Source organism: Myotis brandtii, unplaced genomic scaffold, assembly GCF_000412655.1.
Source record: "Myotis brandtii unplaced genomic scaffold, ASM41265v1 scaffold868, whole genome shotgun sequence".
Taxonomy (NCBI): Eukaryota; Metazoa; Chordata; class Mammalia; order Chiroptera; family Vespertilionidae; genus Myotis; species Myotis brandtii.
The window spans coordinates 1,265,686-1,282,748 of NW_005371540.1; the positions used below are offsets into that span (position 1 = coordinate 1,265,686).

Consider the following 17,063-nt stretch of genomic DNA (forward strand, 5'->3'; position numbering starts at 1 on the left):
CCTGCCTGCCTGCCTGATTGCCCCTAACTACTCTGCCTGCTGGCCTGCTTGCCCCCAACTGCCCCTCCCCACCAGCCTGATCACCCCCAACTGCCCCCCTACCAGCCTGCTTGCCCCCAACTGCCCTCCCCGCTGTCCTGCTCACCCCCAACTGCCCCCTTGCTGGCCTGCTCACCCCCAACTGACCCCCACTGATGGCCTGCTCACCCCCAACTGCCCTCTCCTCTTGGCCTCTAAACGCCTCTACCTCGGCCCTGCCACCATGGCTTTGTCCAGAAGAATGTCCGGAAGGTCTCCTGGAAGGTCTCCCAGTCTAATTAGCATATTACCCTTTTATTGGTATAAAGGCCTGGTGCACAGGTGGGGGCTGGCTGGTTTGCCCTGAAGAGTGTCCCAGATCAGGGTGGGGGGTTCCCTTGGGGCGTGGGACAGCCTGGGCAAGGGGCCTGTGGTGGTTTGCAGGCCAGCCACACCCCCATGGGATGAGGGTCCCACTGGGTGGGCGTGGCCTGCCTAGGTGAGGGGCTGAGGGCTGTTTTCAAGCTGGCCACACCCCCTTCAGGGTGGGGGTTCCTGCTGGGGTGTCTGGCCAACCTGGGTGAGGGGCTGATGGCTGTTTGCAGGCTGGCCATGCCCCCCAGCGGGGACCCTCACCCCATGGGGACATGGCCAGCCTAGGTGAGGCAATGATGGCTGTTTGCAGGCTGGCCACGCCCCCCAGCGGGGACTCTTACTCTATGGGGGTGTGGCCAGCCTGGGTAAGGGGCTGAGGGCTGTTTTCAGGCTAGCCACAGCCCCTTCAGGATGGGGGTCCCCACTGGGGTGCCTGGTCAGCCTGGATGAGGAGCTGATGGCTGTTTGCAGGCTGGCCAAGCCCCCCAGTGGGGACCCTCACCCCATGGGGGTGTGGCCAGCCTGGGTGAGGGGCTGAGGGCCGTTTTCACGCTGGCCACACCCCCTCTCCCCACCTTCGGTGACCCAGGCCCCCAGCCCCTCCTTGAGCGGAGGCCAGGGTGGGCGAGAAAGCTTGGCTTCCTCCGTCACCGCGGGCAACCAAAGCCTCCTGCTCCAGCTCCGTGGCCACCACCATCTTTGTTGGGTTATTTTGCATACTCACCCTGTCTCCTCTTGGCCTCTAAACGCCTCTACCTCGGCCCTGCCACCATGGCTTTGTCCAGAAGAATGTCCGGAAGGTCTCCTGGAAGGTCTCCCAGTCTAATTAGCATATTACCCTTTTATTGGTATAAAGGCCTGGTGCACAGGTGGGGGCTGGCTGGTTTGCCCTGAAGAGTGTCCCAGATCAGGGTGGGGGGTTCCCTTGGGGCGTGGGACAGCCTGGGCAAGGGGCCTGTGGTGGTTTGCAGGCCAGCCACACCCCCATGGGATGAGGGTCCCACTGGGTGGGCGTGGCCTGCCTAGGTGAGGGGCTGAGGGCTGTTTTCAAGCTGGCCACACCCCCTTCAGGGTGGGGGTTCCTGCTGGGGTGTCTGGCCAACCTGGGTGAGGGGCTGATGGCTGTTTGCAGGCTGGCCATGCCCCCCAGCGGGGACCCTCACCCCATGGGGACATGGCCAGCCTAGGTGAGGCAATGATGGCTGTTTGCAGGCTGGCCACGCCCCCCAGCGGGGACTCTTACTCTATGGGGGGGTGGCCAGCCTGGGTAAGGGGCTGAGGGCTGTTTTCAGGCTAGCCACAGCCCCTTCAGGATGGTGGTCCCCACTGGGGTGCCTGGTCAGCCTGGATGAGGAGCTGATGGCTGTTTGCAGGCTGGCCAAGCCCCCCAGTGGGGACCCTCACCCCATGGGGGTGTGGCCAGCCTGGGTGAGGGGCTGAGGGCCGTTTTCACGCTGGCCACACCCCCTCTCCCCACCTTCGGTGACCCAGGCCCCCAGCCCCTCCTTGAGCGGAGGCCAGGGTGGGCGAGAAAGCTTGGCTTCCTCCGTCACCGCGGGCAACCAAAGCCTCCTGCTCCAGCTCCGTGGCCACCACCATCTTTGTTGGGTTATTTTGCATACTCACCCTGACTGGCTGGTGGGCATAGTGGAGGGACGGTCAGTTTGCATGTTTCCCTTTTATTAGTGTAGATGAAACACCATGGTATAAAAAAAGCCATTTCCTCAGAAGAGTGGAGTTGGTGATCACTTAAGGTTTCCTGCAACCCTGGTACTGTAATAATGGCCAGGGCTTAGATGTGGCCTGCCTGTGCCTGGCCTGTGCCCGTTACCGTGTCTCTGCTGGTGGCTGTAGTTTTCCCGAGCAGCCGGGAGGTAGGATGCAGCTGGTAGCTGGATTTGGGCTTTGAGATGAGGCTTCAGTGGAAGTCCCAGTTTTGCCATTTCTTTGTGTGCGCCTTTTGGACTGAGCACTCCACCTCCGTGAATCTTGGTGTTTCCATCAGGCTCTCATAAGTCACAAAAGACTGGTAACAACACCTGCGCCTCATTGTTCCCTGGCATAACCTGGCAGGGAGGGAAACTAAAGAAACAAAGGCCCGTGTCACTGGGGCAAAGCGTGTGAAAGCAGGGAGGACAAAGCAGAAGTACCCCTCCCACTAGTGCCCCTGCATCAGCAGGTCCTGTCCGAGGGCTGTCCTCCTGCAGTTGCTTCAGGACACCAGCTAGCCAGCCTCAGACAGCATCTCCACCACCCAGATGGGAGTCCCCCAAGCAGCCAGGAAGGCAGGGTCAACGCAGAGAATCTGACCCCTGAGGGGACATGGGTCGGCTAGAACACCTCCACTGCATCTGGGTCTGACTGGCCAGGAAGGGGGCTGGTGGGTGACGTGAAGATGTTGGCATCTCCAGTGAAAGAGTGAGTCATTTTGCATTCAGAACATTTGGGAAAGCAGACAGCAGGATGGTCAGACGTTGGCTGCCGGAAACCCCTTGCCACCAGGTTTAAAGAAGGTCCGGGCGTGGCCACAGGACCTGCAGTTCTCCTGGCAACAGGTTAGCTGGAGGCCCCCATGGAGAGTCTCAGAAGCGTTGTAAGTAAGCCAGGAAGCCATGCGGTTCTCAGGAGGCAGTGGGAAGCAGAGCTCTGAGGAGCCCTTGTGTCTGAAGGATCAGTCTGAGGGGGACAGGGAACAGGGAACACCCTGTGGTGGACGTGGATGGGCCTGAAGATGCTCAGGAGACCCGTTGGAACTCAGGAGCTGCGCAGCATCTGTGTCAGAGACCTGGCAGGTGGGATAGTGCCGTCGATTCTGTGACAGTGGGCATAGGGTGGGGCTGCCCGAGGCCCTGCAGCGAACTTCCCGTGTTTCTGCTCGGACCCCTCCGGACGGTGTAGCTGCTTCTGCCTGCCCCTTACCAGCAAGAGTGCCAGTGAGCCGTGCACGGGGAGACTTCCAGAATAAGGTCCTACTCATTTCTCTACGAGAAGCACCGCCTGGAGGAGCAAAGATGTCCTGGGGCGAGGCTGACTGCCCCCGGGGGCTGCAGGTCCGTCAAGTGGGGGGAGGGCCGCACACCATCGCCCAAACGGGGCTGCTCTGAAGCAGTTCCCCTTGTGTTTAAAAGAGTTAGTATCGTTTTGGCTTTAGGTCATCCCTGAAGGTGAGGAATCCTTGGCCAGAGGGAAAGCATGGAATGGGTCTGCCAGGGCAGAGAGTCGGCTTCGTTTCCCAACATTTCATTCTCTGTCCAGCACAGACACATAGAGGCTCCTCCCAGAAAGAGGACGGTCCTCGCGGGAGGAGGCCAGGCTTCTGAACAGCGTGCACACTGCAGTTAGGGGCATGTCCCACGCAGTGCAGTCACGTGGCTCTGATGGGACTTGAGTGTGAACACAGGAAGGGCCAACTCGAGGAACGCTTCAGCTCGTGTTTTGTGATTAATAGCAGAGCAATTACATATTCTCAGAAACTGTCGGAAGACGTCTTGTCTGGAAAGAATGGACAGTACCTCGGGGAAGGTTGGTGAGTGCAGCCGCGTGGCATGTCAGGAAGCTGTTTGGGGGCGGGTTGGGGAGTCAGAGTGAACAGTAGAGACTCGAGACAGATTTTAAGGTTTGGTCTGTTCTGGGTGATTTGTGTTTATATAAAAACGTGGAAACCGGTGATCACAAGCCTTTCACCTTTCAGTGAAACGTGTTTTTCCTCTCCTTCCAAAGAAATCACTAATATTATCGGTAGGTTGAATATGACAATTTCTACAATTCATTCTCATGTCTAGAAAATAAGGGTTTGTCTTATTGGAAGGGCACCACAGTGTAAATAAAGGGGAGCAGCCAGCAGGCGACTGTAGCAGTGTTCTCGTGATGGGTGTTGACCACTGGAGAGCCCATCATTCTCGTGGTTGAAGAAATTCTTTGCAGTTTATGCTGTCTTGACTCATAGTCCTCCATCAAACTGAGATTTAAACCACTTAGATACATGTACACGAATCCTCTTACATGGTAAATGGTAGAAACGAAGCTCATGCCTTCATTTCACATTGGTGACTCACACACAGGATAGTAACCCCGGAAATCTAGAAATATTTTTTTTCTAGAAGAGGAGCATAGTATTTTCAAAATCTAGATTCCATGGACAGTCACCTGACGGGAATGCCTGAGAACAGAAGGTGACTCTCCAAGGGTACTTGCCACCAAGCCTCAGAGAAAGTTTAGAGGGAAGATTGGGCAGTGATGTGGTCAGATGATGCAAGGTCTTAATGCCAGGCTTGGAGGTTATAAGTGCTGGTCAGGGGAATGACTTCCTGAAACAGAGTTTTTGGATATATTATCTAGATGGGTAAGAAAAATTCCCACGAAATAGAATTAGTTTGTTTTAGTGATCCAAGTATCAGCCTGAACTTCAATTTTGTATTAAATGTAATGTTTGCATGTATATATTTTTTTAACCATAGAAAGCATGATGTTAAAATGTTTCTTTGTTTCCTTCCTCCAGAGTTTACAGATGCTTCCCCAGCAACGGAAAGCCATAGCCAAGTTTAAGGAGCCAGCCCATGCGTTAGCATTTCAGCAGAAGTTCCACAGGTAGCGGTGGATGCCATGGTTTTGGTGACGTGGGTGCGGGCGGGGACCTCTCCTGTGCAATGCGCTCTCGGTCACTGGAGCTGTTGCTTCGCATGCTGCTGTGTGTGCACCTGTCACTGTATAGATGCATATTCATGCACAGGGGACAGTGCCTCCTCCCATGTGGACGCTTGTCCCTGGTGTTCATGCCAATGCTCTCTGTCACTCAGGGCCCACATTCCCCTCTAGCTTCCTCCTGCTTCTATAAGTCGCCTGCTGTGTTCAGAGTTCACTTAACCTTGGCTGTTTGTTTCCATCTCCACAGGCACATGATAGATTTGTCCCACATAAACGTGGCCCTGATTGTGGAGTGATTTCTAGCAGGGAGGCCGACCTTACACTGCACACACAGCTGTGGACTTGCTTCAAGGAAGCTGCCGGCACAGGACCTGCCAGCGAGGTCTCCGTCCAGTCTGCTAACTCTTGTCCAGAGCGCCGGGCTGCCCAGCGTTGGTTCCAGGAGAGCTGAACTTGCAGGACATGGCAGGCTGGAGTTCGGTGTTGATGGCTTCAAATTCTGTGGCCACTTCCGAGAACTCCAGTTTTTGTTTTCTTTTGTTTTCAAAGTGCTTACAATGCATGTAGACACTGTTCTTCGTAATTTTACCGTCTGATCGATCGCTCACCGTGACTTAGGTTCAGGGAGGAACATTAGCAGCACAAATTCTGAGTACTTTCCACAGCAAAGAATATTTGATAATGGTTGCACTTATCTTCAGTGCAGGCTAGACCAGAGGTGTCTTCTCAGAAAGCCCTCTACTGGTTCTTGTAAAAACAGGCGAAAATGTGGGTGATTGTGATTGACAGCTGCCTATCCCAGAAAGCAGGGTGTGAGGGCGGGTGGGGCAGGGGCAGGGGTATGGTGCGGCAGATTCTGCTTCCTATGCACCAGTTGCATATTCCAAGTTCCTGAGGGGACTCCCCACCCGTTTTTAAGTTCTGAAATAGGGCGAGGACCAGGTGGTCGCCACTGCGCTTCCCTGGGGGCAGAGAAGCCAGGGTGCTGCTCTGGCCGGGGCCCTCACTGGAGCTCCCTGTCTGGTGGGGTGCACAGTGGGCCTGCCGGGCGGAGGGACAGCTTGAAGCTTGAATAGACTTGGTTGGTTTTTTTCTCTTTAAATGCAGCCCAAAGCGGCAGATGTCACTGACTCTGTGGCATGCAGCGTTCTTCGGGAAGCTGGCTCTCATTGCTTTGATTGATCTTTTTTTTATAAGGCCTTAGAGTGGCGCTGCGTTGCCCTTCAGTAGACCCGAGGGCAAGGCGACATAGACCCCAGCACACCACTCTCCACGGTGTGGTGTGAGGGAGGCTGTCTCACAGGGACCGTGAGACCCAGAGCAAAGTGTATGTGTCACCCATGAGTGAGGGTGTGTGGGCTCCTTAAGGTGGGGCCGTGCCCCCACAGACCAACCTTAGGAGAATTGATTCTGGGTGAGCATGGAGAAGTGCCTTACTGCATTTCTGCTCACGCAGGAGTTCACTAGCAGTTACTCTAACGTGGACCTGACTGAGCGAATGGCACTGGGGCACACTTAGACTTTTTAGCTGTGTTTTATACCTAAGACGTCACGTCAGAGTTACCCATAGAAGTAATAGAAATAGAAGCATGTTGCCACGTACTGTCTGGTTAGCCCAGCGGGGACCAGATTGGGAGCCCGGAGGCCTGTGCAGAGATGCTCCTCGAGACTCGGCCTCCTCGTGGGAGCTGACCCAGGTTGTGGGGGCTTGTACCATCGTGTTTGTACAGTTGAGGTTTTATTTTACTTTTTCAAAGTAAGTGAGCAGAAGTGGAGGGGAGTATCCAGACCCTGTGGACCTTGTGTAGTGTTGATTCTCGATGGCATGGTGTGCTGAGTGAGCCTAGGAAACGAGGGTGCTGCTGAGGGCGCTCCCCGGAGAGGTCAGCTCAGGAAAGCGCAGGCACGCCTAGGGTCTGGGAGCACCGCCCACTGGGCACCTGGCACCCTGCTCCAGAGAGCCCCTGACTGACTCAGTGCCCATGCCCAGCAGCTGCCTGACGCGGGCTCGCTGCCCACTCTCACACAGCTGCAGGTGAGCTCACATAGAAACCGTAGCGCAGTGCATTAAAGTGACAAGGTAGCCGGAAGCTCTAGTTACAGACCACTCCCTACTCTGTTGTCAGCAGGAAGGCTCACAGTTGGTGGACTGTCACCGAGGACTTCCTGCCACAACAAGATGAGTTGAACAGACTTTTGCCGCTTTCTGAAATAGTCGGAGTGTGCGGTGGCTTGGAGGCCACAGCCCTGCATGCGGTCTCTGGAGCGTGGGTGTGTAGCGTCCTTTCCAATCAGTGATGGCGAGCCCACCTGCCGGCACCACAGCTGCTGCAGACAGACCCACGGCTGCTTCAGGGCATGCGATGATGTGGGTGCCTGGATGTGTCTGTGCTGTCTGCACACCCGGGCATGCTTTTTCTCCGTGCCCTGTCCTCTAGGGGGGCGTGGGCCTTTTCCAGAGCCCAGGTGGGCACGCTCCACACGGGGCCACTGGGTGGGGACTCTGCAGTGCAGCCGGGCCTCGGGACAAAGCTGAGTTTCCTTGGAGGAAACGGCAGGAAAGGAAAGCAGCAGCATTAGGGAGTGATTTCTTCCCATTGGTGGTGCACTTCTCGCAGGGCACCGAGCTGAGCCCTCTTGGAAGATCTGTTGCAACCATTATCTCTGTTCTTTCTTTATCATGCATTTAAATGAGACGCAGATGCATCCAACACACTGTAAATACGGACCTTTTAAACTGAAGTGTTATTGGAGATGTTTCAATTCAGCAACACCTTAGCTCTTTGCTAGTTCTTTTGTGTTGTCTCATCAAAGTTTAATGGATGCAGTTCCATAATTGTTGACGTGTTCATGTGTATATCCGATTTTTATAAAGATGGGAGTAAGTCAATACATTGATCCTGACCTGTGTATTATTTGTTCACAAATTCAAGAAGCTTAAAGCCAGTAAATATCAGTATATCTCATAAGGTAGATACAGTAGGTGATGATGTGGAGCCATTACTTTCCTTTCGCATTACCTTGTTTTGGTTTTGTGCTGTAACAAGTTCACCTAACTACCTATCTGAGCATAAGCTTGCATTACTGTTGGTCTGGCCACATTTGTTAAATCCTTATACTGATATTCTTCTAAAGGAAAAATCTTGTCTTTTCTTCCCAAAAGAAATGTTGAGGGTCCCGTGTCTGGACAGGCAGCATCCTAAGTGGGTGCCTGTGGCCGCAGCCCCAGGGAGGTGGGGTGGGAGGGGGAGGAGCAGGCTTCATCATATGCACTTTAATTTGGGTCGCCCTCATCATGATGGTAAAGGTCCTGAGAAACAATTGTTCATGCTTGGTTCTGTAGCATCTCTGAACTGTGACAGTGTAGATCCCGCACCCTGGGGTCTTTTTTTCATACAGCATTTTGCTTAATTCTACCAACAGAGGACTTTGTTGCTGGGAGGAGCCAGGGAGGTGTGGGGGGAAGGGGCAGGAGGAAGGGGAGCTGTGGGAGAGGACGGTTTTGTAGAAGGAAGCTGCTGTAATGAGACGTCACCATGGCCTGTCTCCTGACACATGCACTCGGGAGCAGGCGGTGCAGTCTAGGAGCATGCGGGCGGTGGGCGCATGGTGTGGTAGGTGTCTGCTGGCCGCTCCCGCGGGTGGTGGGAGGCGGGTGGAGAGCCATCTTGAACTAGGTGATCCTTCTGCTTTGCCCACGGGACGGCAGGTGGCTCTTGTGGGTAGATGAGTAAGACCTGCTCATCGAGCTGATTTTGAGCAGTTAATCAAGTCTTCTGTTTTGGCTTTCATTGTTTTGTTTTGTTGTGTTTATTTTGTGTTTTATTTCTGTTCAATCGAAGGTAAGCTTGACGGCTCGTAGACCATTGGACTGACGGGACCCTGTTGAGGACAGTTAGGTTTGGAGTGAGGTCTGTGTGCGTGGAGCCCTGAGAGGCAGCACTCGGCTGTCCGAAACGCCCCATGCAGCCGGCCGTCCTTGCAGATGGCTGGGATGGCGGTGGGCTCCTGCGCTGCCAGGGCCCTCCCTCCCTGCTTTTTGGCCCCCCCCCCCCCCCCTGGCTGCCGTGTCCTGTGAGACCTGCTCTTACTCCCCTCTGGTCAGGTAGAGGCCCTCCCCCTTGTGTGATTGTTGATTTGGAGAAAATACTTACGGTGTTGTTGGTGGTTCACACATTTTTGTGATGTGTTCTAAAGGGGGATCCACTAACAGGGAGGGCTGGGGGGAGGAGATGGGACAGGAGACCCCCACCCCCACCCCAGGAAGGAGGCCACAGAGTCAGATCAATTAGGAGTTTAGATTTTTTTTATTTATTTAATGAACATTTCAGTTGATCTTTTCAACTATTTTTAAAATTTGTGAATGAAGTGTCATTTGAACACTCTTACATAAGAACTCTCCAAAGGCGTGTGGCCTTGACTTACTATTAAATCCTAAGGATTTTTGTGTAAGGTTCTTTTGCAACCTACTAGTATTTAATTTTTATCACTGAAAGTGCCATGGTTTTGTGCACTAGAAACAAAGCAAAACCCGCTGATTCATATTGGATCCCAGGTGTACCTTCCGCTGATGGATGGTTGGGAAGGGTTGTTGGTTTTACACAGAGTGACCTCCTTTTCCAGAGAATATTTACAACCTTAACTCTTTTCTGGGCTGTGTTTTGGTAGGAAGTCCTTTAAGTCGGGTGGGCAGCTAGAGCAGCGCTTTTAGTGAGGCGCTTTTACTTCTAACACTGAGATGTGAAAGGCCCCCATGTTGGGTGTTTTGCCTTGCTTTATTTTACTAATTTTAAAAGGTATGCAGAAAAGTACAGGCCCTTTATGAAGAAATGTTATGTGGTTTTTAAATTGTAGTGGGTTCTGCAGAGTGGACAGGTGTATTATTTGCACATACTCGGTGTTTAGTTGTTGAATACCCTCTGGGCAGCTGCCTCGCCTGTTTCAGCAGGGCTCCCTCCCGCTGCTTCCAGTCCGAGGCGAGCACCATGGGCGCTGCTGCTTCAGGACTGTCCGCATCGCTTTGTGTCCTGCAGGAGGCCGGACACACCCCGCAGGGCTTCTGTGTGCGTGCGCACTCACACTGCCGTCTGAAGAGCAGATGGTCCTTCGGCTTTATAATTCAGCTTTGCTTTTCACAGGCAAGGGATCCAGAACTGTCTTTCCTCTGTGAGGGTTTTAACTAAGACTTTAATTCCACTGTTTAATTTTCAGGATCAACAACAACCAAGCCCCCAACCGCTGTTTTCTCATTTCTGAACTGGCTCTCTCCTTGCTCCTGCTGCTCGGGTGGCTGGGCCAGGTCGGGCCTCCTGGGCCTTCCTGCTCGGGACTCTCCCCCGAACCCCTCTGCCCCCACCACACTGCTCTCCGGATGAGCCCTCCCTCCGCCTCCCGCCCTCCTTTGCGAGGGGGACTGCTCCTCCGCGCAGTTAGCACTGTTGACACCGGGATGACCGCGCAGCTTTGCTTTGACAGGTTCGCTCCTGACTTGTTCCCCCAGGTCTCTGGCTGGAGAGAATAACATTGGGTTCTGTTACTTTGCAGTGTGACCAGGAGGTGTGCGTCCTGCACAGCCGTTGGCGTGTCATTAACCCTCTGTTTTGCCCTCTACTTTGCAGGACCGCTTTTGCATGAGTTCAGTGTTAGTAGTAGCCGTGCCTATTGTTCTGCTGGGCGGTGCCGGCTCAGGCTGCCCGGGACCTTCCCAACCTAGTGTGCCACGGCGGCGGGTGTGGGCAGCTCCGCTGTCCCGTGTGAAGCTGTGGGCGCCGTGCGTGCTCGGAGCCGGCCGACTGCTTCCTTCCTCTGGGTTCACCTACTTCGTGTGTCTGTCCTACCGAGTGCACTGCACTCGCTTTACCCCACTTCCCACGCGCCCGTCCCTGGGACAGCCTCTCAGGATAGATGTGGAGAGTGGGAGTGACAGGGTTGGAAATGTGCTGCTGTGTATCATTGTGTGCCTCCGTGCTGGACTGTGTTCTGACTGTATTGTAATGTGAAAGATGTGTCAATAAAGTATCTGAAGTTTCTGCTGGTGTCTGCAGCCTGTATTTTATCTGGCCACTCAGACTGGTCCCAGCCCGCCTCTTCCCCTGTGGACAGAGCATGGCCACGTCCCCGGAGGACGCTGGTGGTCTTTCCCTGGGTGTCCCCTCAGTGCCACCGTGGCCCTGAAACAGGTGCCTGAGGGAAAGGTGGCCTGGTCTCAGCCCTGGCAGGGCCTGCCTGCGCCTGCGGACCCACAACAGCATCACAGTACGGTTTCTGTTGGAAATGAGATGTATTCTTTTTTTATATTTTTTAAAGCATTACACACAGTTTTCAAAGGAAATGTGCACACTCACTGATCATAGCACTCACTGGAGGAGCCCGGTGCCCGTGCCCGCCCAGGGTCTGCCGCACCCGTGTGCCGCCTGCTCGGTGGATCTGCATCGTTTGCCATGTTGCACAAATTGGGCGTAATTCATAACCTGTTTTGTAAGTACAAGTGTTTTAAAAACAAAGCTCTCCAGGAAACATTGTTACAGGAAGCATTCAAGCCCGGTCGGTGTGCCAGCGTGGCTCAGTGGTTGAGCGTCGAACCAGGTCATGGTTCCATTCCCGGTCAGGGCACATGCCTGGGTTGTGGGTTTGATCCCCTACCGGGGTGCGTGTAGGAGGCAGCTTATCAATGATTCTCTCTCACTGATGTTTCTATCTCCCTTCCTCTCTGAAATTAATACAAATGTATTTTTAAAAAAAGGAAACATTCAAGAAACCAGGTGTCTTCTGTCTCACATGCACACACGTGGACGCCTGCACCGCGCTCACACGCACCAGGGTCTCTTCCCCATGTGGACAGACAGCATGGCGACTGCTGTCCCCAGCCTGGTCCTGCGTTGGTGTCAGCACGGGACTCGGGTGGGCACTCTCACTGCGTCCACCTTTCTTGTCTGGAAAAGGGGGCTTATCCTGTGAAGAGGACACAGCAAGGTGTTGGAGCACGTGACCTCCTCCGCCCACCCCCCGGAGCGCATCTCCCTCTGTGCCTGGAGCTGATGGGCCCGGGGCTCCTTGCCTGAGACCCCATGCCCTTCCTGGGAGGGAACCCCGTCTACCCCAGGAGTGAGGGTGGTGAGCCACTACTTGTGGGACAGCAGGCTGCAGGTTCGAGGCCTAGGTCCCTCCACTGTGGCTCACCGGCGGCATGGATTCTAATTCTGGGGACTCTGGCAAAGATGGAACCGACGGGCCAGCACCCTCCAAACACCCCACCCGCTTCCCAAAGATGTCATCGGAAGGTCTCCCCACCCTCCCTCCTGGACGTGGAGCGTGAGGGCAGGGCCTCTGGTTCTCCGGAAGGAAGAAGGTGAGGGGAGGCCAAGGGCAGGAGACAAACTGAACAGGGATGGAGTTACAACCTAAGGATCTGAAACACCCGGCAGCTCCCTCTGCGTTAGTCCATGTTCCCCGCATAAGGCACTTGGTCTAAAACCTGGCCTTTGCTTCGAGTGGCAGCCCGCAACCCTCGAGGGTCGGGTAGAAGTGGGGGTCTGGGTTTGGGAGCAGGTGCACCTCTCCACACCTGTGTCCCCGCATGGCAGGCACCTGGGGGTGTTGGGACAGGCGGAGCCTCACGGCCCTGGGAGGCGGGAGCAGTTCCTGTGGGCCCTTCCACCATGTCTGTCCCTGGCTGCGGCCGAATCACTGAAGGTGCCACCCATGGCCAGTCTGCCTGGTCCTCTGAGGCCTCAGTCACAGCGTGTTTCCGCGTGGTAAGATGGGCTCAGTCCCGGCTGGAGGGAAGCGGGCGTGCTCAGCCAGTGCCACGGAAGGGGAGCCCAAGGAGGCGCTGGGCGGCGGGCCGCGGCCCGGACACGGTGACTCCGCTCTGTCCGCCCCCACCCCCCCCCATGTGCCTGGTGACTGTGCTGAGAGGCAGCGAGCCGTCTGTGGTCTCAGTTGGATCCAATCAAGAAGATCTGCCCTCAGCCTGGCTGTGCCCCTCAGGGATCCTCAGCCCCACGCTGGCCAGACCGGCATTGGCACAGACGAGCTGGGCACCAGGGCAGCATTGACCAGCCTGTGGCCATAGACTTGGAGGAGGGACTCGGATCTGAGATGGGAAGGCAGCTTTGGGTGCTGACCAAGTTCTGAACCTGTATCCTATCCTGAGCTGGTGATGAGGGCAGGACCCAGGGCTGAGACCAGGCAGGTGGAGCGTAGATCAGGTGACAGACCTCCCCGCTTCCCCGCATGGAGGTGGGCGGGTGGGCAGGAGCGAGGTTCCAGGCTGCAGTGCCCCCTCCTGCTGACCAAACCTGCCTGCCCCCAGCAAAGTCCCTGCACCTGGGGTCTGTCCTCCACGCGCCTGGCCTTGCGCAGCCCACAGCCGCAGTGCCGGCCTGGGGGGTCTGCTGGCTCTGCTTCCTGCCCCAGCTCTGGGAGCCATGGGGGGTGGGGAGGGTCCTTTCTCCTCATGCTGCTTCCTGAGAACCCAGATCCTTGGAAGAACCGGAGGTGACACTGCCCCGAGCCTCCCACCCGTGGTCACCTGCCAGGGTCGCCTCCACCCCCGTGGCTGCCCTCCCTGGTGAGGGCCACGCCCTCCCTGGTGGCTGATCTGGTCACTGCTCGCTCCTGTTCCTCCCGTCATGCTTAAGAAATGTCCTTTCCACACGTCTTGGATCAGGCGACATCTGAACTGTGGAGATCCACGTGTCCCCTCGCTCCCGAAGCCCCCACGACCGCCTGCACCGTCGGCCACGACGCGGGACACAGGCATGAAGTGTTGCTGGTCTGTGAAGTCCTGTGAAGGCACAGCAACAGTTTACAGTGAGCCCCACATTTTGAAAACCCCCCTTTTTGTTGAAAACATAAAGCGACGTTAAGTGAGGGGTCCCCGGAAGCTGCTGCCACGGGCGCTTGCTCCTCACCTGCCGTCTCTGGGGGCTGTTCCTGCCTCACCTGTTGGGGGTTCTCTGCTCTGGGGGAGGCTCCTGAGCGCCCTGCCTTGGCGGGATTATCTGGGTCAGGTCCCTGCTCTTCCTCAAGGCAGTGAGCCCAGCAGCGTTCCCTGGGAGGTGGGGTGCTGCCGGGCCCTCACTTTCCCATGAAGACCGAGGGCCCCTCCTCTCTGTGCTGGTTCTTGAGACAGGGCCCCCGAGGCCCTGAGGTGGGTCTTCCTGAGGGCGGTTTCGGAGCTGCCCAGCAGGTGGCGCCCAACGACAGGGACACGGCTCCCCTGGGCTAGGCCTGTGGGCCCAGCAGTGGCACCCTGGCAGTGCCCGTGCTGTCACTCAGTCACTTCACTCGCTCCTCCACCAGCTCACTCTTCACAGAGAGACCCCCACGTGGCATTCCCACAGCGACAGCCAGGACAGACCCAGCCAGTCCCAGCGCCAGGCACCTGGTCAGACAAGCTAGGAATGTCAGAGCTGGGCCGACCTCGGTTTGGGGACCGACCCCTCCTATCACACGTGGGGGCCTGGGCCTGAGGAGCGGGCGCGGCCCAGTCAGAACGCTGCTGCCTTCGTGCAGATCTGAGACCAGAGCCTGGCTCCTCAGCTCAGCCCGGGAGTCGCCCCAACAATGAGAATATTTGGGGGATGCCTTGAGTCTGGAAAAGCGAGTCTTATCAGTTGGTGGACACCCTGCCATCCGTTTCACTGTTTCACCCCGACCTGCCAGGCCCCTCTCGGAAGGCTCCCCCGGGGGGTGGAGACGCTCTTTTGAACAGCCCACAGCAGGTTCTAGAAGTGGCAGTCACGGCAGGGCCCGCACGCCCGCAGGTCATCAGCGTCTCGGTGGCTGTCCCAGACTTACTGTGACCGAGGCCATTAGGACACGCTTGGAGGGGGACACAAAACAACACAAAACACTTCTTAAACCTTTTCAGGTTAAGATGTTTTATTTTTGCTGACACTCTACTAGAGTCACTGGGAAGATGTCAGTGTGTAACCTGCCCAATTTTTTCTAAGAATGCATGTGCATATGTATACACACATGTATGCGAACACACACAAACACACATGTACACACGCACACAGCACACAAACATACCTGCATACACATGTGTGTGCACACTTGCACACAAATGGGAGCCCACTGCATGTAATGTTTTGGAAACAGCTTTCGCCTGTGTAATAGTATGTTGTGAGTAGTTTCTCACGACGCTGACTATTTTGAGTCGTCTTACATAGCAGAGTGGTGTCTGTTGGACAACACACAGTAGGTAATTGTTTAGCTAATTCCTTAGCGGTGGATGCGGAGGTCACTGCCCAGGTTTAGGCCATTGTAGAAACCACTGGAAAGCACCAGTCGGTGGCCAGGTCCTTGGTGTCCACTCTAAGAAAGTGGGATTGCCAAGTCGATGAATCAGTGAAACCCCCAGGCCAGGATAACTTACGTCCAATTGTGAGCAAAGGTCAAATTCATTTCCACTCCGTGTGACCCCACTTCCCAGTCGAGGCCAACTCCGAACATGGCCGTGTTCATTCTGAGAACTTGGCTGGTGCTCTCAGCTGCCTTCAGGGACCCTGGGGGCGCGGCCGTGTGAGGTCTGGTCGCCCCCTGCCCTCCGCCCGGGTGAGTTGACAAACACCATGGACCGTGAGTCCCACAGGGGAAGACTTGCCCCTGGCTCCTGCCCTGGGCCGGGAGAGCTTGGAAAATGCTTTTCTTTCTTCCAGTTTAACTTGCGCAGCGAGAACCTCAGACCCGATTCAGAATCGCTGTCACTCACAGATGATGAGGGCGGGAAGGCGAGGAAGAGGGACCCGAGGAGGAGGGCTCCCCTCTACTTGTCTCAGGTGCAGCAACATGGCTTTTCCACTTGGTGTGAAGAAACTGGCGGGAAGAGCGGGAATCCCTTAGGGTTTTCCTTGGTGCCCGAAACAGGCCTGGGGGTGGCTAACGGAGACCTATGGACCCAAACCAGACACTCACCACTAACAGCCCAGTGCTTTCCCCAGGCCCCTCCGCCGCTCCCACCGGGATGTGTACCCCTCTCACTCGATCCCTTGCCCGGGTGTCACCATCACTGCCTCCCCTCCAGTGCCCCAGGGCCCCCTGCCTTGCCCCAGTCCTTCATATCCTCAGAGAAGATGTGGCATTGGAGGTGCTGTGTGTGGTCTACCCTGGGGCACAGCAGTTACAGCCCAGCTGGCTCTTTTGTGGCAGCTGCCGCTCTCGTCACCGGGTCTGGGTGTCCTTGATGGCGTGGTCTGGACCCCACTCCAAGTCAGCGTATGGCCGGCCTCACGACACCGTGCATTCAGGAGAGCCGCCACCCGGTCACATGCCTGCATCCACAGGTCTGGCCCGCAGACACGGACACACACTGAGCCAGATGTCCTGGTGAATGCGGGGGGGGGGGGGGGGGGTGTCACAGGCCAGCCAGGGAAGCTCCCAGCCCTGAGAGCTGGGGCCTTTGAGAGAGCAGGCACCCTGCCGAGTGTGCCAGTGGGTGCCAGGCCGCGGTCAGGGGTCCACTGCGCAGCCCCCGATTTGCCCGGCAGCAGAGGTTGCTCCCTCCGCCGGGCGCTCAGGCAGACGACAGCCTTTTAAACTCGTGTCTCTGACCCGAAAAAGCTCATTTCTGACCAAAGCCCTAGATTTCAGGGCCGACACGGAGCCGCCTATAATCAGCTCAGGTGCGGCCACCTGGCTGCTCAGGACCTGGCAGCGTTGGGTCCAGGAGGGGTGCGTGGCTTGTTTACATGAAATTGCAGAACCTGGGAGAGATGAATAGGCCGGCTGCTCAGGGTCACAGGGCCCCATGGGCCGCCCTCTGCTGGGCCTGAGCCCTGGGACCCTCAGCGTTCCAGCCGCTCATGAGCTCAACCTCCTCGTTTCCCAGCGGTTCTCAACCTGTGGGTCGCGACCCCTTTGGGGGTCGAACGACCCTTTCACAGGAGTCGCCTAAGACCATCGGAAAACACATATATAATTACATATTGTTTTTGTGATTAATCACTATGCTTTAATTATGTTCAATTTGTAACAATGAAAATACATCCTGCATATCAGATATTTACATGACGATT

At 56.0% G+C, this 17,063-nt stretch overlaps 1 protein-coding gene across 4 annotated transcripts in view; it reads left to right on the top strand.

Annotated features, from left to right (window-relative positions):
* Window positions 1-11,066, top strand: part of RBM33 (RNA binding motif protein 33) — a 119,044-nt gene extending 107,978 nt beyond the window's left edge. For all 4 annotated transcript variants that reach the window (XM_014532259.1, XM_014532260.1, XM_014532261.1 and 1 more), the window contains 2 exons: window positions 4,892-4,980; window positions 5,285-11,066. In XM_014532259.1, coding sequence (XP_014387745.1) covers window positions 4,892-4,980; window positions 5,285-5,333 — 138 coding nt within the window. In that variant the 3' untranslated portion in view covers window positions 5,334-11,066. The remainder of the gene's footprint in view (window positions 1-4,891; window positions 4,981-5,284) is intronic.
* The last annotated feature ends 5,997 nt before the right edge of the window (window positions 11,067-17,063 follow it).